The sequence below is a fragment of the Peromyscus maniculatus genome, chromosome 2 (assembly GCF_049852395.1).
Source record: "Peromyscus maniculatus bairdii isolate BWxNUB_F1_BW_parent chromosome 2, HU_Pman_BW_mat_3.1, whole genome shotgun sequence".
In the NCBI taxonomy this organism is placed as follows: domain Eukaryota; kingdom Metazoa; phylum Chordata; class Mammalia; order Rodentia; family Cricetidae; genus Peromyscus; species Peromyscus maniculatus.
Genome location: NC_134853.1, coordinates 67118917 through 67142225, shown reverse-complemented (window position 1 = coordinate 67142225; position 23309 = coordinate 67118917). Strand labels below are relative to the sequence as shown.

Genomic DNA, 23309 nt, shown 5'->3' with positions numbered 1-23309 from the left:
AATAGGTCCCTTGAAGTGCTTTGACAGGCAACGTGCACACACGCACGCATGCACACACGCACGCACGCACGCACGCACGCACGCACGCACGCACGCACATTGCTAAGAATATGGCCACTGAAGGAAGGTTACCGTGTCCTGATTTATACTCAGGCCAGGAATTGGCCAGTGATGGGAAATGACAGAGAAATGGGAGGATCCCAAACAACAGGAAGCAGCAGAAGAAGCATCATCACAATCTCTTTATTATGGTTTCTGCAGTGCCCAGCCTGTGGGAGCTCCTGCCTGGAGAACTGTGAAGGCTGAGTCGCAGCAAGGAGCATGCAGCTGTAGACAGGAAGACAGGGCTTGGGGTTGGTCCCTTCTGGTTACTGTCAAGGTACCTTCAGCAGAAAAGCACATGAGGAACCAGAGGGCCTTGGATCCTCAGTTACTTAAGGGCTCTCCGAGCCTCCCTCCCAGCCTGTTTGGCTGGAAACAGACCACGATATCCCTCAAGGGTTGAAGGCTAAATTTGAAGGCCTTTGCTGATTATAGATATGGAGAGGACTGGAATTAGGCTTCTTAATCATTGGTCTAGGTTAAGACCTGACCCTCTTCTCCACACTCTGGGCTATTGGGGCATGCAGACCAAAGGGGAACAGCTTTTCTTTAGTGTTGGTCTAGTGGGAATTCTGTAACCTATCGTTTTCCTTTCAAGGTTGCCAAAAATAGTGGCAAAAAGCAAGCAACACCAGGAGGAATGCTCGGCTCCACCATATTCCAGGGCTGAGCTGTGGGAACAGGCCATGCACTGATCATGCCCACTTAGGATCTCCATTGTCTGGGCTGTAGCCAGGACCAAGGGAGATACAGTGAGCAAATTAAACCCAAGTGGCCAGGAGAAGGTGGTGGTTTGACTCCACTGGAAATGGCAGGTTAAGGGGGGCATGGTTCAGGTGCTGCTAGGGTGTTCTGCAATTCTGGCATCAGGTTGTTTGGCCTTTCAGTGCCGAGTACAGAATGGTCATGTGCCGCAGTGACATTTCAACCAACAACAGATGGCATGTACAATGGTGGTCCCATACGTTATATTGCCTAGTGATGTGGTAGCTGTCTTGGCTTGTGTAAGAGCACTCTTTGATGCTTGCACTAAGAAACTGCCCTAATGACACAGTCCTCAGAATGGATTTCCAGAATGGAATTGGGCTTCTTAAGCATTGGTCCAGATGAGAACCGACCTTCTTCTCCATTCCCTGGGCCATGAATAACCCTATACACTCACGTTCTCCCTATGCACAGATGCAGTGCATGACTGCATCTGTCTTTATTCTGCTGGTTAGAAGGAGACGTGGACTACCAATAACAGAGCCTGTTGCCAGTTCAAGTTTTGTGCCTCAAGGTTGCTTCCTTTTGGCTCTTGGGTAGTCATGGCTGGATGGCCCCTACTAGACAGTTTCTGTGGAGCCTTTCTCGTAGCCTGAGTGCTTTCCACATTGCTGGGAACTGTGATGCATGCAGTAAGTGTTGTGCTTTGGGCTAAGGCATGGGGCAGCCTTGGTATTCACTTCCCTGTCAAGCGCCCTCTTTCCAGGCAGTTGAATTCTGTGCTTTCTGTTTTGGTGATAGAAATGGGGGGAACTCCAAGACTTGGCCACTTAAACAAGGTCCAGGTGACCTCCCGAAGGGAGCACTATGGCCAGAAAGGCAAGTGTCTACCCTGCCAGCCCACTGCTTGGGCTGGGGGTAGAAAGAGGCAATGTATTCATGGCTTCTGCTGCAGCTGTCCTCAAAGGAAGAGCACTTGAGCGGGGTCAGTACCTGGGAATGAGGAAACCGCTCCATCCCTGGGATACCATAGGGCCACTGTCCAAATGGTCTTCGGGGGAAGGGTGGCCTCAGGTGAGGAGGCCAAGGAACAGCCCTGGAGAGGTTGTGCAGCCACCCTCAGGAACTCTGACCCTGCAGTCTGCTGTGTGGTCGGATGCCCCTTCACTTAGTTCTGAATATGAGGAGGAGAACTGCTGGAGGAAAACCAAGCTTGGGGCAGGCGGTCTTCAGAGGAGCATATGTGTAACCCGAGCCTCCCTTGGTTGGAGCCCAGGATGGGTGGTGTTTGGGAAAAGCACTGATCTTAATTGTTGGCAGCCAAGACAGAAAAGACAGAAACATTTTCTCATACCCTCATCAGAGCCAGACATTAATTTTTGCACTTGGCAGAATTTCAGACAGTCACAGTGATAGAAAGGCTTGAAAAGGGATGAGTCTTGCTAGGTGATGAGAGTGTACCTCTGTACATACTGCAGGGGCTCCAGGGAGGCCATTCAAAGAGGGACTATGGACAGTGGGGTCGGGGAGGGCTTCTGTAACAACTGTCTAGGGAGCCATGGACCCTCCCTTTGGTACAACACTGCATGCTTATGGGGAAGAGGCCGGCGGTCCTGTGTCTTTCTGCTTCTCAGCATTGTTGTGGATTGGGACCTCCATTCTTTGCTGGGGGAGAGTCCCTTGGGCCTTCTGCATCAGGCCCCCGCCACGGGAAACCACTGTCCTGGATAGGGAGGTGGTCTCAAATAGGCCTGGTTCTACTGTGGATGAGCTGTGGGGCTGGCTCGGAAAGTCTTGGGACCCAACCAGTCTGATGTGGCCTGTGGTCTTCTGCCATTCAACTGCAGGAGCAAGAAACTCAAAACAAATGAACAACAACTCCCCTGTAGCTTCAAAGTGGCAAGGATCATCTTGATCTGTGAAGGACCATGGAGCAAGATGGACTCCCAGTACCCACGGCTGGGGAGTGGCAGGAAAGTGCTGTTCAATTCCCAAAGCCCAGAGATTATCTCTGTTCAAAACAGCTTGTGAGGTGCAGCAGTTCACAGTCACAGGGGTAGATGGTGACTCACCGGGAGAGTGAGCGAGAGACCTCGTATTTAATATGCTTTAATCTTCTCAATGGAAAACCCCAGGCCTGGCTGCTACAGACACAGTCCTTGAGCCTAGGAGCTTTGTGCTTTTTTTTTCTTTTTGATTAGATCAAATAATGGGCCCTCTTACTGATCCGTCTTTGGAATGTGGCTGAGTAGTTTTCATTGTTGTTTTTGAGACCAAGTCTCACTTGTGTAGCTTACTATTTAGAACAAACCGGCCTTCAACTCACAGCGATCCACCTGCCTCTGTCCCCTGAGTGCTGGGATGAAGGGTGTGTACTACCATGCCCAGCCGCAAGTGGTAGTTTTTAAAAGCTGTGGGTTTCAAAATGAACTCACATGTATCTCCTATCTGTATCCTCTCAGTCCTAGATAACCTGTCTGCAGGAGTTCACCACCCTGCTTCTAGGTCAGGCACTTCCTCCAGAAAGAGGCCGCCCAGGGCTCTAGGCAAGGCCCTGGCTGCAGATCCCACTTCATCTGAGCATCTTAACACTGAGCGACATGCCTCTTCTTCTTCTGTAATCACTCACTTCAGTACAAGTGCTTTGAGCAGTGGGGATAATGCAAGCTTCTGCATGACTTGGCTCAACTGTCTCTTGAAGAAGCCCTCGTTGTCAGGACTGGCCGTACCTAAGTCATCCCGTTGAAAATAGAAATCCAGAACCTGGACCCCTAGGTCTAAGGGCTGACCCACACCATGATTTCAGAGCTTCAGAACTGTTAGGTAATGGGGTTTGGCAAAGCTTGCGGGCCACGTTTGGTGCATTCATGGCTCTCTGCTTGTCCACAAAGCCTCTCAGGCTGGCTCCAGCTCCTAGCAAGGAGGGGACGACATGAACAAGCAGAAGCAGCCGCTGAGGCTACATCCCCGTTTTGGAGAGAACGACAAGCTTTTCCCCTTAGGACACTGACTAGAACTTGACAGTTGAGATACAGATCTTCTGAGTCTTGGCTGCGTCTCCTTTTCTGTCTCAGCGAGACTGCTGAGGGCTTCTGAGGATCTCCTTCAGGCTATGCACGAGGCTGGCTTGCCCTCCGTATAAAGCCACGTTTCTATGGCTGTGGTGGAGTCGGGCTGGGAAGCAGGAAAAGCCTGCTTTTCTCTTCTCTCCCATGAGATTGTGCCCTCATCGGCCTCCGTAGCGGCCAGGTTGAAGCATCTCCCACAGAGGGTCGTCATTCCTGCCAGTGTATCCATTCCACTCGGGTCCCCAGAGCTTTGGACCACGCGATACCACTCAACAAACAGGGGCCACGAGTCTCACCTTGACTTTCCTGGTCTGCTAAGGGCTTGTGAACTTGGAGGACCTGGTTGAAAGAGAATTCTGGGTCTCTGGGAGAGGCTGTCTCCACTGTTTTTCCCAGTCAGAAATCCACAAGCTAGTTTCCTTTTCTGTCACGAGGAATTAGAATTTAAACACAAACTTCAGGGATGATTTTTAACGGTTCTCCCACCACGACACACCTGAGGGTCACACAGACACTTATGAGCAGCAGTGACTCATCACAGAGGGGGTTTCAATGTGGGCAGGGGGCCTCTCGGCATCTCCTGGAGGGGAAGCGAGGCTGATCTGCCCCTTGCTTTCTACTGGAAATCAGAACTGGCCAATAGAAAGAGTGAGAAGAGACCATCTCATCTACACCAGGGGTTTCACAAAGGGATTTTGGTCCTTCTTCCATCGAAAAAAGAACCAGGAGTCTGAAGGCATGGGTATCTAGGCATGTATGTGGCTGTATGTGCATGTGCACATATGTATGCATGAGGTGGCAGGTAGTTTTACGATGTGAGGGCAGGAGGCGGTCCAGGAGCGGGTGACGGACGCCACAGCTCTCAGGGCTTCTCGGTGTGGCAAGACACACACTGCCTCTGCTGTGAGGGGAACGGTGGCTTCGGTGCCGTAAAACTTAATGACAAATTAAGATGTTGGCAGTGCCCCATTCCTGTGAGCCTCAGCGCCAGAGGTGAGTTGAAGGAAAGAGGAAGGAGAGGAGGAGAGGATGCCACCGTCCCAGAACTGAGCTGCTCCGCCCCACACTATCCTGGGGGTTTCAGGTGAATCGCTCCACTGTTGGGACGGGCAGCCAAGATGTAGATGACGTTCTCTCTTAGGAAGGTGGGCCAGTCCACAGATCTGCAGAGGGAGAGAACAGGTTTGCCAGGCTGGGTACCGGGCCTGAAGGACCCATATACGCCACCCAATCCCGGTGGCAGGCTGCCCTGGGCTGGATGAACCTCAGGGAAGCTTGCCTCGTGACTAACAAGGTTAGGGTGGGCTAGGGGACAAAGCTAACGGATCAGCCGTCTGGCCCTAGAGACCTGGGGTCAGATGTGTTCTCTGGGGCCCGGTTTGCAGGATGGGCGCTGGCTCTTCCGGGGTGCATGTGGCAATGCCTTCTTTTATTTATAAGGGGTGTGGTGGCGGTGGGGGCTCTCCGCGGCGGAGAGGAGGGTCGGCTCACCTGGACTCCTGCTCGTCAGGCAGCGGGGCCTTGTATTCACTCTTGCTACTGCTGCCGGCGGGGCTGCTGTCTGCTATGGGACCCACATGGCTGACGCTGCCGGACGCAGGAACACACGGTTAGGAACGGGGCAACGGAAGGCTCTGCCCTTCCCTCCCGAACTCGGGTGAACCCATGGACCTAGACACGCCTGTCCGGCTTTCCGGCACCGGGGCAGCACACGGTTTAGGACAGAGGCTGCCTCATCACAGGCTGCCTGCCGGCAGGACCGCTGTCCTCTACCTAGTTGGCAGGGGGATCCCCTGCCCACAGGAGGAGAAGGAAGGGCATGCCACAGCAAGCCCCCCGGGTGGAAAGAGGAAGAGGGGCTCAGAGGGCAGGACCGGGGCTGAGCGGACCTGACACTGCAGGACGCGGCCTCTGCAAGGCGTTTACAGAACCAGGAGTGCCGGGCGCGGTGGCACTCTGCCTCGCTGATGGCGCTCCCACTGCCCCGTGCCAGGAAGGTGCTTCGGGCTCGTTCCCTCTCCTTGACGGTCAGAAGCCTCAGTAGAGAGTTCTGGGGAAGAGGAGATAAGTTAAGGTCTCTTCAGATAAGGTGAAAACATCTTGAAGACTACAGAGAGCCACGCTTCCACGGCCTAACCTCTCCTGCCCCCTCCTCACGCCCCCAGAGCCTCTTTGATAGCCTGACGTTTTTCGGGGAGTCCAGTGAAAGCCGATCTTCTCCAGCAGTCTCCTCAGCCCTGGTCACTGGCCATCTCTCACTGGATGGACCCGGCGCCCTTTCCCGATCCACGCTCTCGTTTGGACGGTTGCCAATGCTCCCCTAATGTGCCCAGCATGCATCTGAGGCCTCTGCCAGCCCTGGACATTCGTCACCGCTGCTCCTCACCTGGGGACGCAGCTGCTGCAGCAGCAGGAGAGATTCATGGGACAAGAAGTCGGACCACTCTACGTGGCCTCGATGTTCAGGGTCCAAGGCCGCGAACTGGCGGGCGGCTTGCTCCTCCTGCTCATCACTCAGGGCCCTGCTGCTCTCCCCTCGCTTGGCTGCCTGGTGGCGGTAGCGCACGAAGTCTTCCAGCGTCAGGGAGCAATCTGTGAAGGCACCCTTGCTGGCTATGCCCGCCCTTCCTCACCCTTCCTCAGCCTTGGCCGCCTTCACTCTCCTCTAAGGCACCCTCGGTGCCTCCACGGTCCCAGTTCTTGTCCCGTTCTGCCTCCCATAGGCAGGAGAGCTCAGGGGGGCTGTGGGGGAAGTGGGTGCCTCTGACGGCCACAACTCAGGAACAAGGACTCGTTCACCCCTGCCCCCCAAACCCCCCAATCCTCTTCTCACCCTCTGTTCATCCCAGAGAGGAGGAGAGGGAGTGTTTCTGGCCCCTCCTTCTCGGCAGCACCTGCCGGCCTTACCAGGGATGACTTTACAGCGCTGGAAGGTCTCTGTGAGGCTGTACATCTCCTCCTCAGTCAGCAGCAGGTTAAGGTTGTCCTGAGAGAAGGGAAAAGCGGGGCCAGTGACACATGGAAGCCAAGGGTCAAGAAGGATGGAAATGTCTCCACCCAGAGAGATGGCAGAATCACCGGGTCCCAGCCCCTCTCACAGTCAAGGAGACGAAGGTCCCAGAAAGAGGAAGATTTGCTCTGGGCTGTCTGAATTTGGGGAAGAATCGTCCCTGGAATCCAGATATCCTGACCCTGGCTGAGTCCCTTTAGTAAAATAGTGGCCTTCAGTGACCCCACGAGCAAATGGAGGGATGTCACGGAAGTATCTCACGCAGCTGCTGCAGGGTGTGAAGACCACGAGTGCGCGGTGCTTGGTCCTGGCCCTGTCATCACGCGCCCAGCATGTATTTATTTTATAGGCACTGGCTGTGCTTAAAGCACATTTTAGTTAAAAAACCAATTAGCCCTGCTTCTAGTGGGTTGTGCAGATTTAAGTGGTTCTAGAACGGTTTTGAAATGTTCCTGAACAAAATGAATTTTTATGATGTCATAGAAGTTTTAATTACTAGGAAGCACTGAGATCTTATTCTGTTAGCATTACTATGCAGTCTTTTTTGTTTGGTTTGGTTTTGGTTTTGGTCTTTTGAGACAGGGTTTCTCTGTGTAGCTTTGGAGCCTGTCCTGGAACTTGCTCTGTAGACCAGGCTGACTTCAAACTCACAGAGATTGTCTGCCTCTGCCTCCCGAGTGCTGGATGGGATTAAAGGTGTGCGCCACTATTGCCCGACTTACTATGCAGTCTTTAAACTACTGAAAGTTCTTTGTAGGGTGGCTGTGGCGTAATCCTTTAATCCCAGCACTTGGGAGGCAGAAGCAAGCGGGTCTCCCTGAGTTTGAGGCCATCCTGGCCTACAGAGTGAGTTTTCAGGACAGCCAGGGCTACACAGAAGAATGTTGTCTTGAAAAACCAAATAAATAAATAGTAAGTAAGTAAAAATTAAAAGAATTAGAGAATGCAAGTTCATTGTAATAGTTGGCTAAGTTTCCTCCTAAAATTCTAGCCAGGAGCAGATGCAGATATCTCCTGAGTATTCATCTATAAGTTTCACAAAATCCAACGATCCTTTCAGTACACACCTACTGAGCATCTGGTGTGTGCTGGGCACAATAGCATAACACTGTGGTATCCAGTGTGGCTGCTGTGCGTGAATGGGAAAGGGTTCAAGGGGAAATAAAAACAGGTAAGGAGCTGTGAGGCTCCTCTGATGGCCTTCACCGAGTCCCTTAGCTTAGGCCTTCATGCTAAGGACAACAGGGAGGCACAGAGGGTGGCTGTCCTCCATCTCTGCCTGCTGTAGGGAAATGGTACAGAGAGTGGGTAGGCGGCTGTTGCAAAGGTACAGGTAAGAAAAATGAGTGTGTAAACCCAGACCTGAGAACAGGGACGGGGAAGGAGGTGGGAGATGTCAGCAGTCCAGTCAACAGAAGCTGGTGACTTACCGGCTGGGAGGGATGAGGGCCAGGGAAGAGCTGGGACTGGGAACTGGTGAGTGATATTACTATTCACAGAGACAAGGAATGGAGAAAGAGCAGGTCAGGCAGAAAGATGAGCTAATTTGGGGCACCGGTAGATGAACTGCCGGTGAGACATCAAGATGGAGAAGCCCCCGAGACAGGAAATTTAAGTCTGGACACAGATATGGGAATCACGGATGCGTAGATAGCGGGTTATAGGATGAAGTCACTCAAAGACAGCAAGTACGTGAGGAAAACGGCGGAATCCTGAGGAACACAGCACCTAGACTGGAAATAAACCGAGGGTATTGAGAAAGAATGGTGGAAGAAGGCTGGAGGAGACGGGAGGACGACTGGATACCAAGCAAGGACGGCGGCGTGCCGTAAGAGGCGAATTAACAGTGGCAATATACATGTGGCGGGATTTTATTATTTGTGAATCTCTAGTTTCCACATATTGTATAAATTCTAGAAAATAAATGCCAAGGAAAGAGAAGGGAACAAGGCAGGGTTCATCACTCCACTTAGAAAGCCTGAGTAAGAAGGCGCCAGAGAACAGATCATTGCACTTGACAATTAGGAGATTATTGATGACCTCAGTACAAGCTAGCTCAGCAAGGTGCTGAATGCAGAGGTCAGGCTGGAGGGGTGGAGGAGTCAGGAGGCAGGAAAGCGCTCTTAAGAAGTGTGATTGTGAATGGCAGGAAAAGAAGGGAGGAACTGGGAGGAAGTCTTTGTAAAAAGCTGGTAGAGGTGGTGTGGGTAATGGCAGGACCCCAGCAGCGCTGGGAAGGAAGCAGAGCATTCTGGGAGACCGCAAAGAGACCCATATTGACCCAGGCCCATGCTGGCAGCACACTGGCAAGCAGGGTTGCCGTAAGTGAAAGGCTGCTGCTGATGGCAGTGTGGTGTATGTAAGGGCCGGGGGAGAGGACGTAGAGCAGGGTCTTCTGTGGTGTATTCTAGAGGGGAGGTATTCAGCAACTGGAAATAGCTTCCAGACTCGATTTTGTGGATCAGCCATGGGTGGAGAGTCAGAAAGAGGAGGAGGACAGTCGCCAGCTGCTCCTTACACTGCATCAGAGGGTGGTGAAGAGTCTGCAGGACAGCACAGCGGGAAGGAAAGGCCGGGATTCTGCTCCCGGATGGTGATAAATGGCTGTGAATCTAGCTTTCAATGGAAACCTTAGATTCCTTCTGCCATTAGGAGTTGGAAGGCATTTATATATAGTTGCAGAGTTACGAATCAATACAGCTTTGCTATTTAATTCACATAATGATCACTTCAGAGATGAGGAACAAAAGCTCCTAACAGGCAGTAGGTCAGGTGGGGACACCGAGACAGTGTTTTCCTGCGACAGGACCTACCTCTGCTGGAAGCACGCTCTGCAGGATGCAGGCTGGGGTTCAGGTATAAGGAATGGCAGCTGTAGACTTTTAGAGAACCTAGCACCTCCCGATGCAGAACTTCTTTCCATCAGTTAGGCCTATTCTTTTTATGATGCTTAGCTGAGGGTGGTTTTGCCCCCGCTGGAACACACTTGGCAAAGGTGTCTGGGCCTGTGTGCTCCGAGCATATTATTTTTTAAGTGCCATACAGTGCACCTCCCAGCAAAGAACTGAAGGTCTAGCTCTAGGACCCTTGCATGCACGATTAGAAAACCCCTTAAATCACTGCTTAGAAACAGTCATTTTTAAGACTGGGCCTCTGGAAAGAATGCCAAGTCTTCCTACCATCCCGCAGTCCAGACTCACACAGTAGTAGCAGCTCCAGCCTATTTCTGTATGGGCCATCTCCGTCACCTCCGCTGCACTGTCCCCTTGGAGGTAGCCCATGCGGCGCAGGCAACCATCGTGGAAAACCCTGGTGCAGATTCTGCATGGAAAGAGGCTCTCAGCCGTCCAGACTTCGCAGATATCACACATCTCATCGTTGACAACCTGGCAGGAAGGAACAGGATTTGAAGGTACAGATAGCGAGACCCTGCAGCTGCTGCATGGGGCTGGGTCTCTCTGGAGCCACAGGTTAAGGTGTAAGAGTGTTCTTCCTGGTGGATGACAGCCAGGAAGCTCTTCTAGCTGCTTAGGGCTCTGTTACTATGTTTCGGAACAGGGATACAATTAGCACTTCATAGAGAATAATCTGTGTGAGTGATTGTCCCAAGCATGATACAACATTTAACATCCCCAGCTATCTTGATACTTTATGACAGCAGAAGCCCGCAACCATTGTATCTTACCCCAGTTCCCCCTCCTCAGTTTCCCAAATGTCCCCTAGCGGGGGGAGGGGGGGCAGTACCCTCTGTGGTTGAGAATCCACAGATGATAGGGTTAGCGCAAGATCTGTCATGCCGCCATCCCTTCCCACTCAAAAGTCCAAGTCTTTCACTACGACTAATTCAAGATATACCCAGTATTTCATTCATATGGAATTCCGTTTCCCTTTGTGGTACTGGGGATAGGACACGGGGACTTGACCATGCAAGGCCAGCACTCTCTACCGAGACACATTCAAACCTGTCTCGTGGGAAAAGGACTGTTCAGAACCCAGCTCCGTCTTCTGGTTCAGAGTCTCACCTCAGCCACACCTAGCTTTCCCTGTCCTCTTCTTTGATCCTTATAAAGGCTAAGACAGGGGAATCCTGCCTTAACAGAACACTCACAGCCTCCCGGGGATCCAAGCAGATGTCTGGAGGTTTGTCGTCATCCAGCTTCCGGGTGGGTCGGATGAAGGCAGGGGGTGTGAATCTGCTGGTCCTGTCAAACTCCTCAGGCTCAATTCCACGCCCATCTCGGAGCCGCTCCCAGGCTGCACGGTTGATGCCGCTCTCTTCCTGGACCACGGGGGCACTTGTCTCTGCTTCCTTTTCTTCCTGTACTTCCTGAACAGAGCCCTCCACAGTGCCGCGGCGGGACCCTGGCAGCTCACCCCCACGTCTAATGGAAGGCCTGTCCCGCAGCCCATCCTTGAAGGCTGACACAGCCAGGCTCACCTTCTGCACCTGCTCCACCGTCTGCCGCTTGGACATCAACACCCCCATGGCTCTGCGGACAAAATCAGTTTTAGCCATTCACAGGAAAGGCAGGTACTATTAAATAGTGTAGCAAGAGCACGTGCTAAGAAGTCAGAAGACCTTGCGTGGTTCTGCTTCCGACTGGCTGTGTGGTTTTGGTTTTCCCATCGGTGGACTGAGGGCTATCTGTTCAGCACACTTCAGAGTGCTGCCGTGAGGACAACATAAGAGAATGAACTTGGGCGGGGGATACAGCTCCACAGTAGAGAGCTTTGTGCTGCAAGCTTAAGGCCCCCGGGTTTGACCTCAGCAAAACATGCACGTCTGTGTGTGCGTGTGCACGTGCGCGCACACACACACACCATATACAAGAAAGAAGAAAAATCGTGCTTAATTAAGCAGAGAGTACTATACATAAGTGGTAACTGTCTTCCATGTTACTGGAGAGCTGGTCCAGCCCAGGGGCATCAGGTCTCTGCTACTTTGAAGTGGTTGGGACTCCAGATCTCAAGTTTTTCCTCTTCCCTAGAAGGAGACTTAACACATTTCAGGTTTTCTGGTTGAAAGAAAGCACCTCCAGTAAGTACTGTGCACAGTCCACCCAGGGTCTATCCTGACCGAGTGCTGGCTAATTTTCAAGCCAGGGTGAATGAATTTCTATTTTTTAAGTCTCCTGAATGACGCAGTCGGGAAATTTTGTCACCTCCATGTATGTGGTCAAGGTCACTAACATCCCTCGGTCCCCTCTAGTGGGTCTCTCACTCGCAGACAATGGGCCTATTCAAGGTAGGAACCTGCTGCTCTTCTAGGACTTTATGAATGTTCCGCTCACATTTTCACCTTCCCTTTTTTTGTTTTGTTTTAAGATTTATTTATTTATTTATTATGTATACAGTGTTCTGTCTGCATATACACATGCAGGTCAGAAGAGGGCACCAGATCTCATTACAGATGGTTGTGAGCCACCATGTGGTTGCTGGGAATTGAACTCAGGACCTCTGTAAGAGCAGTCAGTGCTCTTAACCTCTGAGCCATCTCTCCAGCCCTCACCTTCGCTTTTATACTCTTCACTAAGATCCATAACTTCTCACAAGTTAAAAGGAATATTACCCCTGTCCTCTGCAGGGCCACAGTACAGTGGGAGAAGGTAAGGATAGGACCCAGCACATGGCAAAGCTGGTCTACTCCTTCCTACTCATAGGAGCCTCACTGGAAGACGGCTGAGGAGGCTTGTTCTAAGCAGAGCAACAGTCCAACCTCGCCCTCAGCACCCTCTAATCAAGGCTGACTGAACAGCACCAAGTTCAAGGCACTACGCACTCGTAGGAAATGGAGATGGAACAGCATCACACCACCCAAGCTTTAAACACCAGATTCCAAAGAAGCAACCAGATAAACCTGGATAAACCGATGTCCCCTAGCCATACAACGGGATAGCCTTCTCTCACAAAAAAGTGTTGACATACACTAAGCATGGATGTGCCTTGAAAGGAGATATCTATGGGAAAGCAGAGGTTCTGTGATTACGTTTATGCGAAATGACGAGTAATTTTAGGGAAATAAAATAGATTGGTGCTTCCCTAAGTCTGCAGAGAAGTTGTGGGTGGGTGTGGCTGCTGATGGGCATGGCTTTATTGGGGGGGGCAACAAAAACATTCTACTGTTAGAGTGCGGTGATGATTGCGTAGCTGTGCATACGCTAAAAACAATTTAGTGCCACACTCTAAATGAGTAAATTTTATGGCACAAACTATATAGCCATGTGGCTATTTTTAAGGTTCAAAAATGTGTGAGACCACACTATCAGGTCACAGGGGACCTTAGGGAATGTGTGAAAAGCTATCTTCAGTTAATTTGGGGGAAAGGTGGCCATGGGTAAAAGGCAAGGCAGAGACAGTTAAAGACTACTATACTAGCCTGGGTAGAGGGCGAGCACTTGAACTGAAGTAAGGGCAGGTATGACACTGAGTGCATTTGTTGCCATGGAAACAGAATTAGGGAATTTTAGGAACAAACTGGTAACTAACTGACTGAAGGACAAAATGGTAGATGGCAATTTAAAAAAGACCAGCCAGGGAGCTGGGAATACGTTAGAGGAATCACTGGATTCTGATGCTGAGTTAAGGGATCCCGGGACACTCGGGAACATCTGGAACAGCACAGATGTGATTTTCAGGGGCTTTCTACAGCTGCCAGGATCGAATCCCTCAAATCTGTGCTTTTGCTATGGCATATGAGGCACCATACGTTCGGACTTCCCTTCCCTTCTCTGTGTTCCAAGCTCTACTGGCCCTGCTGCAGCCTTTTATTTGACATACTGCCCCCTCTTCCTGGCTTGCTCAAGTACGGTTTCTTTGGGGAAGTCACTGCAGACTCCAGACTGGAGTGCTCCCAGAACTGGAGCACTTGCCTTCCTCATCACATGTCTAATGGGATGATCATCTGATCAGTGCCAGCTTCCTCTGACTATTTCACTGTGTGCCACACCTACCTCCACCCTAGTGAGCTATCTAGACCAAAACAGATGCTAAGAAACATTTTCAAAGCCAGGCACAGTGGCTCAGGCCTGTGATCCTAGTATTCTGGGGGCTGAAGCAAGATGACTGCTGAGTTCAGGGCCAGCCTGGGCTACAGAGGAAGACGCTGTCTCAAACAAAACCAAGCCAAAGGCTGGGGAGGAGGCTCGTCTGTAACATGCCTGCTGCACACACAGGACCAGAGCTGGATTCCTAGAAACACAGAAAAAGGCAGGTGTGATGGAGTGCATGGGAAACTGGAGACGATCTGACAGCAGCAGATCTAGCCTACTCTACAAGTCCCGGTCCAAGTGAGAGGCACTGTCTCAAAAAACAAGGTGGAGGGTTCCTAAGGATAACACTCAAAGTTGGCCTCTGGCCTCTACATGCGCACGCGCGCGCACACACACACACACACACACACACACACACACACACACACACGCATGCACGCACACACGTGCACACACACACACATATACACACACACCTCTGTACACGCACACACACATACACAAACGCACACACCCCTCTATACAGGCATACACACACATACACACATACATACACACACCTCTATACACGCACACGCACATACACACACACACACACACACACACACACACACACACACACACAAAAAAAAAAAAAAATACCCAAGCCAAATCGTTTCAGTTAATTGTCAAGAAGTCTTGTTTTTTGGGGGGGTTGGGGACGGTTTGAGACAGGGTTTCTCTGTGTAGTTTTGGTGCCTGTCCTGGAACTCACTCTGGAGACCAGGCTGGCCTTGAACTCACAGAGATCCGCCTGCCTCTGCCTCCCAAGTGCTGGGATCAAAGGTGTGCTCCACCACTGCCTGGCTGAAGTCTTACTTTTCCAAACAAAACCTTACTATGTACCATGTCTGCTGACAACCACATATTCTTTCCAGAAATATTTATCGCTTGAATGCACCACAGTGGTACAAATTTCCACCCCGCAACTTACTGTTACCAAGCAAACTCATGGTTTTGTTTTGTTTTTGAAATGGGGTCTCACTATGTAGCCTTGGCTGTCCTGGAACTCACTTGTAGACCAGGATGGCCTCAAACTCACAGAGCTGCCTCCTGAGTGTTGGGATTCAAGGTGTATGCCACCAGAAACCCATATTCTTGAACTGATAAACTGAGAAGACCTGCTTCTTCCATGTTAGTTACAAAATTTAAAATAAAACTCAAAAGGATAAAAGGCCCTGACATATAAAATTAAAGAATGTTTACTGTAAATGAGTCTTACAGGATGGTAACAAAAGTTTATTGAAAGATCTCGGACAATGGTTTTCAACCTGTGGGTCATGACCCCTTGGATCAAATGATCCTTTCACAGGGTAGCATATCAGATATTTACATTACAACTTATAACAGTAACAAAATTATAGTTATGAATTAGCAATAAAATAATTTTATGGTTGGGTGTCACCACAACATGAGGAACAGTATTAAAAGGTGGCAGTGTTAGGAAGGTTAAGAACCACTGATCTAGGAAGTCATGTCTCAGTGGACAATCAAAGTAGATTCTCTTTTAAAAATAATTTTATTTTTATGGGTGTTTTGATCACATGTATATCTCGTATCACCTGTATGCTTGGTGTCCTCAGAAGCCAGAAGAGGGCATCGGATTCCCTACAAATGCAGTTACAAACAGTTGTGAAACATTATGTAGGTGCTTAGAATTCAGCTCAGGTCCTCTGGAAGAGCAGCAAGTGTTCTTAACCACTGAGCCGTCTCTCCAGGCCCTCAAAGTAAATTCTGATTAAAAAATACTTTCCTCCTCCCTTTTCAAAATAAATACCAGGGGCTGGAGAGACATTTCAGCAGTTAAACCTCATATTGCTCCCAAAGGCTCCAGCTCCGTTCTCAGCACCCATGTGTGGCAGTTCACAAATGCCTCTAACTTCATCTCGAGGGGATGGGATTCCCTCGAGTCTCCACAGGACCCTGCACTTATAAGCAATACTGCTCTCCACATACAAATAAATAAAAATCTAAATTTAAAAACAGATGTGTTGTTCGTAACATAAAAAGAAAAAATGATAGCACAGAACAGGGAAGACTCAAGGGCGTGAAAAACATTAAGGTGCAAGCGTGTCACTGTGGAAAGATGTTCAAAATATGCAAGTGTATTGATAGTGGGCACACCACAAAGAGCTGACAGGATATGTGGTCTCTGAATGAGAATAGCCCCCATAGGCCCATATGTCTGAGGACCTGGTTCCCAGTTGGTGGGACTGTTTGGGAAGCCTTAGGAGATGTGGGTTTGATGGAGGAGGTGTGCCACTGGGGGTGGACTTTGAGGTTTCCAAAGACTTGCCATTCCCAGTTAGCTCTCTCTGCCTTCTGCTTGTGGATCAAGATGTGAGCTCTCAGGTGCTTCTCCAACCACCTGGTGCCACGCCTTCACCCTGCCATCACAGAGTCTAAGCCTCTGGGATCATAAGCCCAATTAAACTCTCTCTTTCACAAGAGTTTCCTTGGTCATGATGTTGACCAAGTAAACAGCAATAGACAAGAAACTAAAGCAGGATCTAAGCTTATTTTCCAGTTTCTCTCCAAGCCCATTTCCCTGAGTTGGCAGCTAACTCCAGTTTGAGATATCTAGTTTGGACTATCTGTTAAAGCCTGTGTCTGGAGCATATATTCTTTGTCATTTAGAACATTCATGTTCTTTCACAAGCCCAGATGCCTAAGGAGGGTTGTCAGAGTTAAGGGGTGTAGAGGAGAGTGTATGTTAAAGTTAGACCACAGGGTTCTAGGTGGGGCTATGACCCCAACACCGCCCAGATGCCTCATGGGCAATAGCTATGCTCTATGTTAGGTAGGAAGGCAAGTCCCAAAGATACACCAAGCGGAGGGATGCTAAATTGACACACAACCCTTCCCTGCTACTTTTCTTTTTAAAAAAGATTTATTTCTCTTTATTTTATGTGTAGGGGTATTGTGTCTGCATGTATGTCTGTGTACTATATATGCATTGCCCACAGAGGCCAGGAGAGGGTGTCAGATCCCCTGGAACTGGAGTTATAATCAGTTGTCAGTCACCATGTGGGTGCTGGAAGTCAAACCTGAGTCCTCTGGAAGAGCAGAGTTAAGAGTGTTCTTAACCACTGAGCCATCTCTCCAGTCCCCTTACTGCTATTTTCAATACAAGCAATTTTAAATTCCAGCTCCACTGCTTTCCTGCAATACTTTAAGTGGGATGCTTTTTAATTTAAAAAAATTGATCAGTATTTGTCTGTTTGTTTATTTATTTATTTATTTGCAGTGCTGGAGATGGAACACATGGCCTCGGGAAGGCAAGGTAAGTGTTCTACCACCAAGCTGTCCATACACCCAATCCTATTTTTATGTTTTTTAAGATTTCAACTTAGAATAAAAAGTACATTTTATAAGGAAATACTGGGTATGCTTGCGTGTTTATGAACCTGTAACTGTTCATAAACTAGAAATGACTTTTTTTTAAAACTATATGTTACGGTTTCTGATAATTCTCATCTTATTTAATTAAAACTATGTGCTGGGCAGCAGTGGCACACGCCTTTAATCCCAGCACTTGGGAGGCAGAGGCAGACAGATCTCTGGGTTCAAGGACAACCTGGTCTACCGAGCAAGTTGCAGGATAGCCAGGGCTACAAAGAGAAACCCTGTCTAGAAAAAAAACAAAAACAAAAAAAACCCAACAAACAAAACCTCAAAACTACTCTGATAATGATTCTCTATTTGTGGTTTAGAATCATCAAAAAATTGTGTCTATTAACTGTACAAAATAATGGATTCAATTATGCTTTTTCATATTCATGGAATAGAATGTACCTTGAACATATTCACTCTCTATTGCCCTTTCCCATCCCTTCTCCCATCGGTAACCTCCTCTTTATAAATACCCCCCTTCTACTTTCACATCATTTATAAAAGTCTACATTCTGCATGTGAGAGAAAGCGTGAAGTATTGGCTAACACTGTCTTATTTTTTTAACTTGACGGTCTCTAGTTCTACTTACCTTCCTGTAAATATTTCACTCTGTCTGATGGCTGAATAAAATTCCACTGTGTATAAATGTCACATTTCATTCCCCCACTCATCTGTGAATGGGCAATAACTTGACTACTGTGAAGAGTGCCACAATGAACATGGGTGTGGCTGGGCATGGGAGTGCACACTTTTAATCCCAGCACTCAGGAGACAGAGCTTGCTGATCTCTGTGAGTTCGAGGCCAGCCTGGTGTACACAGTAGCTCCAGTCCAGTCAAGTCTAATAGTGAGACTCTGCCTCCAAACAAATAAAATAACAAAAGGAGTGCACAGATATAACTACTTTTTTGTTTGTTTGGTTTGAGATAGAGTCTCTTTGTAGCCTAGGCTGGTATGAAACTCACTGTATATATCTCCAAGGCTGGCCTGGATGTTAGGGTCCTCCAAGGCTGGCCTGGATGTTGGGGTCCTCTTCCTATAGCTTCCTGAGTGTTGGGGTCACAGGCACATTTCACTATGCTTGGCTTAGTTATCTCTGGTGTATTCTGATTTTAGGTTCCTTCAGGTACATGACCCAGAAGTGGACAATATGGCAGCCTTATTTTTTTTTTTTTTGAACCTCTGTGTTGTTTCCATAGGGACTGGACTAACAACCCAATATCCATGCCAGCATCTGTTGTTTGTTTTCATGGTGACAGCTGTTCTGACCGGGGTGAGGTGAATCTCAGTGCAGTTTAGATTTGTATTTTTCTTGTTACAAAGCATGGTGAACAGTTCTTTTATGTGTTTATTTTTCATATAAATGTCTTTTGAGACATTTCATTCAGTTTCTTCATTTGATACAGGGTTTCTTTGTGTAATAACTTTGGCTATCTTGAAACTCTTTTTGTAGACCTGGCTGGCCTCGAACTCAGGAATCCGCCTGCCTCTGCCTCCTGAGTGTTGGGATGAAAGGTGTGTGCCACGACCACCCGGCATGATTTTTTCTTTTTAACTGAAGAATTCTACTTCTTTTTCTCTGACAGTGTTGGGATTAAGGCCAGGGCTTTGCGCACGTTACTCAGACACTCTGTCACCTTCTTCCTTTTGATTTTGGGATGACCACGTACAAACAAGGATATAAGGAAAACCCTGCTGCTGACAGCGGTGACTTCTGACAGTGTGTGGATGGGAGGTCCACCAGTGACAGACTGGCCAAAGGACGCCCACTCCATGATGGGACACGGGAAAGATGTGAGAGGCTACAGTCGGCTTTGAAAAAAAGAGGGAAGCTAGAGAGGGCGGGAAAACAGGTGTACCCTTGGAGCATCCGGAGAGCTACGCACCCCTGTGGGTGGATACCTTACGGTTCGTCTAGTGAGGCTGTGGATTACAGGCTCCAAGAACTGTAAAGAGACTGGATTTGTATTTTTAAAGGGGAAATGATGATGGGAGCAATGAGAAAAGGGAGAAGAAGAGGATGAAGTAAGAGAGAATGGAAGAAAACCCTACTCTGTACAACAGTCTGCTTCCTTTAAAACTGTGGGCCCATGTAAAACAACATTTACTTATGACCCCTCCTTTTTTTTTTTTTTTTTTTGAGACAAGGTTTCTCTATGTAGCCCTGGCTGACCTGGGACTCCAGGCTGGCCTTAACTTAGACAATATCCACCTGACTCTGCCTCCTAAATCAGAATAAAGGTGTATACCACCATGCTCTTCCAGCTTACTAAAGCATTTAAAAATCAATGGTAAGAGGGGAGAAATAATTTCAATAGGAAACTATAAAATAACTTATAGTTTGTCTATAAAAATGATAAAAATTGATTTAATTTTTTGAAACACAAAGATAAGAACAATGGTTCCCAAACAGTGAATTAGCTGCATTCTGGGGGTAGGGAAAGTCTCTGTCAGAAACTCCAGGCGATAGATGGGTGGGTTGAGACACACAGCAAGTATAATATACACTTGGATGGTACCCAATAGCAGAAGCCATCCCTTTGTTTGTTTGTTTTAAATCAGTGTAACAGACTGCAAATACCAGAGCACGTCAGTATCCACGTGGTTCCTGGGGTTATAGGGAATGCACTAGCTCTACAAATAGATGGGCGGAGCCTCTTTCTTACACATTATGGCAGAGAACAGTAATGAGACTGTTATGTTTATTATAAGACACGGGCTGACACATAGTTGGAAACATACTAAAATCGCTTCCCAGGACTGACTGACTGGGAGAGAAGCAGTGTGTGCATTTGGCTTTTTGGCTTTTTGGCTTTTTGGCATGACATAATAAGGGGAACTAAACAAGCTCCGCCAGTTGGGAGCATCATTCTACACATGAGTGACTCATCCACAGTGTATTAGCATCTGGACCACAGATACCCCCCAACACTGCAGCTCTGCCTCTACCCACTGCTCGATGTCAAGAAACCACTTTCTCTCTGGAAGATATCAACACAGCTCAACTGGTCATGAAGTCACTGCAATCGTTACGGGAGTTTATTTTGGGGCAAACTTTTATGAAGCCAGAGGCTTCTATACACAATGAAAATAACCAAATATAAAAAGTAAAATGACACAATACTCTTTGCCATAGTTTCTTTGAACATAGTTTCTTTTTGCTTCAGATGGTTCATTTTTCTAGACCACTTCATGTCTCTAAGGCAAAACACGGGAAGTAGAAACATTAATAGGAAGCCATTAAGATCCAACTTCAAGCCATTTTTTTTTGTTTGTTCATTCTTTTCATCATTTTGAAATGACAAGGCTATGATTTGATTATAAACTGTGAGGACACAACAGAATTAAGCCTTAAGATTAAGGCTGAATCTCTTAAATGTTTAATGAAGAGGACTACAAAAGACACCTTGATTAAAAGCGAGTGTGCGGGAAGAGCCGAGTTGGGCACCTGTGGCGTTTGAGAAATTAACACAATCAGCTCTAATTCCCGGAGAAACAAGTGGCACTGATTAGTGACGGGTAAAACGAACGCCTGGTGAGAAAGCCTGATCTCTCCTGTGCGAGGAGAAAGTCCTAGGAAGACTTAAAAGGAAGTGAAAGCTCCCACAAATTACCCTTAATGACTACTTCTTCGGCTGGTGGGTGGAGTCTTTTCTTTTCTTTTTTTCTTCTTTTCCAACAAGAACGAAAAGGAGATAGGAAGATGTTGTCTCAGGTATCAGGGTTTTGTGGTATATAAGAAAATAAAGACCCTCCGGGTTGGAGCAGGTGGTGGGAGATAACAGTGTGGGCAAGGACGGCTATCTGACCGTGTGAGCAGGAGGAAGGGGAAATGCCAGAGATCGTAATCTTTCTTTCAGCACGAGAAGGCTGTTTAGATGTATTTGTCAGGCGGAACGAATATGTGGGCAGCTCAGAATGTGTGTGCGAGACACACCCATTCTTTGTAGAGCACCTACTTAGAATGCCATGGGATTATTTATAAGGGCAAAGCGGTGGGTGTGGAGAGGTTCTGCTCCACAGCAGGAGCAGGTAAAGAAATACAGAAGGGAAGGCAGCGAGGGAACCTCTCTTCCCAGGCACTCTCTATAAAGATTTGTGCCTGTGGAGAGGTTGGAGGACAGCCCTCCCAACAGGCAGGAGTTTCCTCACTCAGCACGGTACTGTAAAGTACATTTACTCACTGGAGCCTGATCCTTTGTATAGGCGTGAACACTGTGTGGAAGGCCCAAGAGCGATTAAAAGGGATTTTCTGGAGGTTATGAGGGCTTTCCTAGGCAGGAACAGGCAATGAAAACCCCTGAGTGTGAAGAAGCAGGCCCAGAGATGTAGTGGCACACACCTGTAATCCCAACATTTGAGAGGCTGAGGCAGGAGGGCCATTGTGCACTTGAGAACAGCCTGGTCTACAGAGGGGGAGAAGGAAGAGAAGGAAGGAGATGGATGGATGGATGGATGGATGGATGAGAGATAGATGAGAGGGGTGCTGAGCTTGAGTAAAAAGGAATGAAAACAAAGGGTAGAAAAATCTAGATGGTTTCCACTGCCTTTCACAGAACATGCATGTTGCAGAGATGACTGGGCAAAATAAATTTATTTCAGACACGGTGTTAGTGTCCTTCCTTCCTTCTTTCCTTCCTTCCTCCCTTCCTCCCTTCCTTCCCCCCTCCCCCAAGACAGGGTTTGTGTAACAGCCCTGGCTGTCTGGGAACTTCTTTTGTAGACCAGGCTGGCCTCGAACTCACAGGGATCCTCCTGCCTCTGCCTCCCGAGTGCTGGGATTAAAGGTGTGAGCCATCACCACCCGGCTCCAGTATCCTTTCTTCTCACCAATGTTGGCCAGAAGCTGAGCTTGTTTATGCAGGCCTGTGATCCCAGCTGCTCAGGATTCTGAGGCAGGGCTATCACGAGTTCAAAGCCAGCCTGGGCTGTGAAGTGAATTCAAGGCTAGCCTGGGTAACTTAGCAAAACTCAGGCTCAAAAACTGAAAAGAAGGCTGGGTGGGGGGTGTGGCTCAGTGGTAGAGAACTGGTCTAACACGGGCTCCTGGATTTCATTCCCAGGACTGAAAACTGAAGAAAACAAAGGCAAATCTGGCCAAAACTCTGATCAGAACAAGTCTCTGGAACTCAGTCCTAGGAACTCTAGTCAGCGCAGCACACCACATCAGCGCTGCCCCCTCAGAGGAGGAACCCGAGTGGTGAGTCAGGGCTCTTCGGGGAGAACACCTACCATACAGCAACTCTGCGTGATTTTCTGGTCACAGAGGGCAGTTATCTGCTACTGTCTGTCTACAAACGAGAGGGATGACATTTTGGGATTTCGCCAGTTTCCAAGGCCACAATGATAAGACAGGAGAAACGACCGTTTCCAAGTCTATGGTACTTATTCTGCGTTCCGTTGACTATAGCTTGACCCACAGCAGGGCAGCTTGCTAAGCACGGAAGAAGGAAGCTGAAAATGCATCTCCTCGGTCCTGGGTTTGAGTCCAAAAACGCGAGCGTAGCATCTTAACCGGTTGATTTGTTCCTGGAAGCACGTATCTGAGGGACTGACCAAGAACCTCGTGGAAAGCCACACACGTAACACACACACACACACACACACAAGGTAGACGTTACAAAAGTATAGAAAACCAACAGAACTGGGCTCTTCAAGAATCAGCTTAGAGCCGCGGTTCTCAACCTTCCCAGCGCTGTGACCCTTCAATACAGTCCCTCAGGCTGTGGTGACCCCCACCATAAAACTGTTTCATTGCGACTTCATGACCGTACTTTTGTGACTGTCAGGAATCACAATGTACATATCTGACATGCAGGCTATCTGATATGTGACCCCAGTGAAAGGTCCTGCAACCCCCAAAGAGGTCTCGGCCCCCAGTGTGAGAACTGCTAACTTGAGAGTACATCACAGACCCTGAGCTCACCACACATGTCAGCACTAACCTGAAGAACTTCCGCGAAAGCGAGCACGCAGAGTCCCTTACCCTCTGTAGGTCTCTGG

The 23309-nt window shown here is 48.6% G+C and overlaps 1 protein-coding gene across 4 annotated transcripts in view; it reads right to left on the bottom strand.

Annotated features, from left to right (window-relative positions):
• Window positions 1–227: 227 nt before the first annotated feature.
• Phf24 (PHD finger protein 24) overlaps window positions 228–23309 on the bottom strand; it is a 28870-nt gene continuing 5788 nt past the window's right edge. For 2 of the 4 annotated variants that reach the window (XM_016004568.3, XM_016004567.3), the window contains exons 2-9: window positions 11324–11375; window positions 10994–11212; window positions 10086–10271; window positions 6783–6861; window positions 6262–6467; window positions 5765–5925; window positions 5367–5462; window positions 228–5038 (exon numbers count right to left, since the gene is read on the bottom strand). In XM_016004568.3, the coding sequence (XP_015860054.2) occupies window positions 4942–5038; window positions 5367–5462; window positions 5765–5925; window positions 6262–6467; window positions 6783–6861; window positions 10086–10271; window positions 10994–11212; window positions 11324–11371 (1092 nt within the window). In that variant the 5' untranslated portion in view covers window positions 11372–11375 and the 3' untranslated portion in view covers window positions 228–4941. Of the gene's footprint in view, window positions 5039–5366; window positions 5463–5764; window positions 5926–6261; window positions 6468–6782; window positions 6862–10085; window positions 10272–10993; window positions 11376–23309 lie in introns of all 4 variants that reach the window. The other 2 variants (XM_016004564.3, XM_006985976.4) reach the window with 1 other exon arrangement.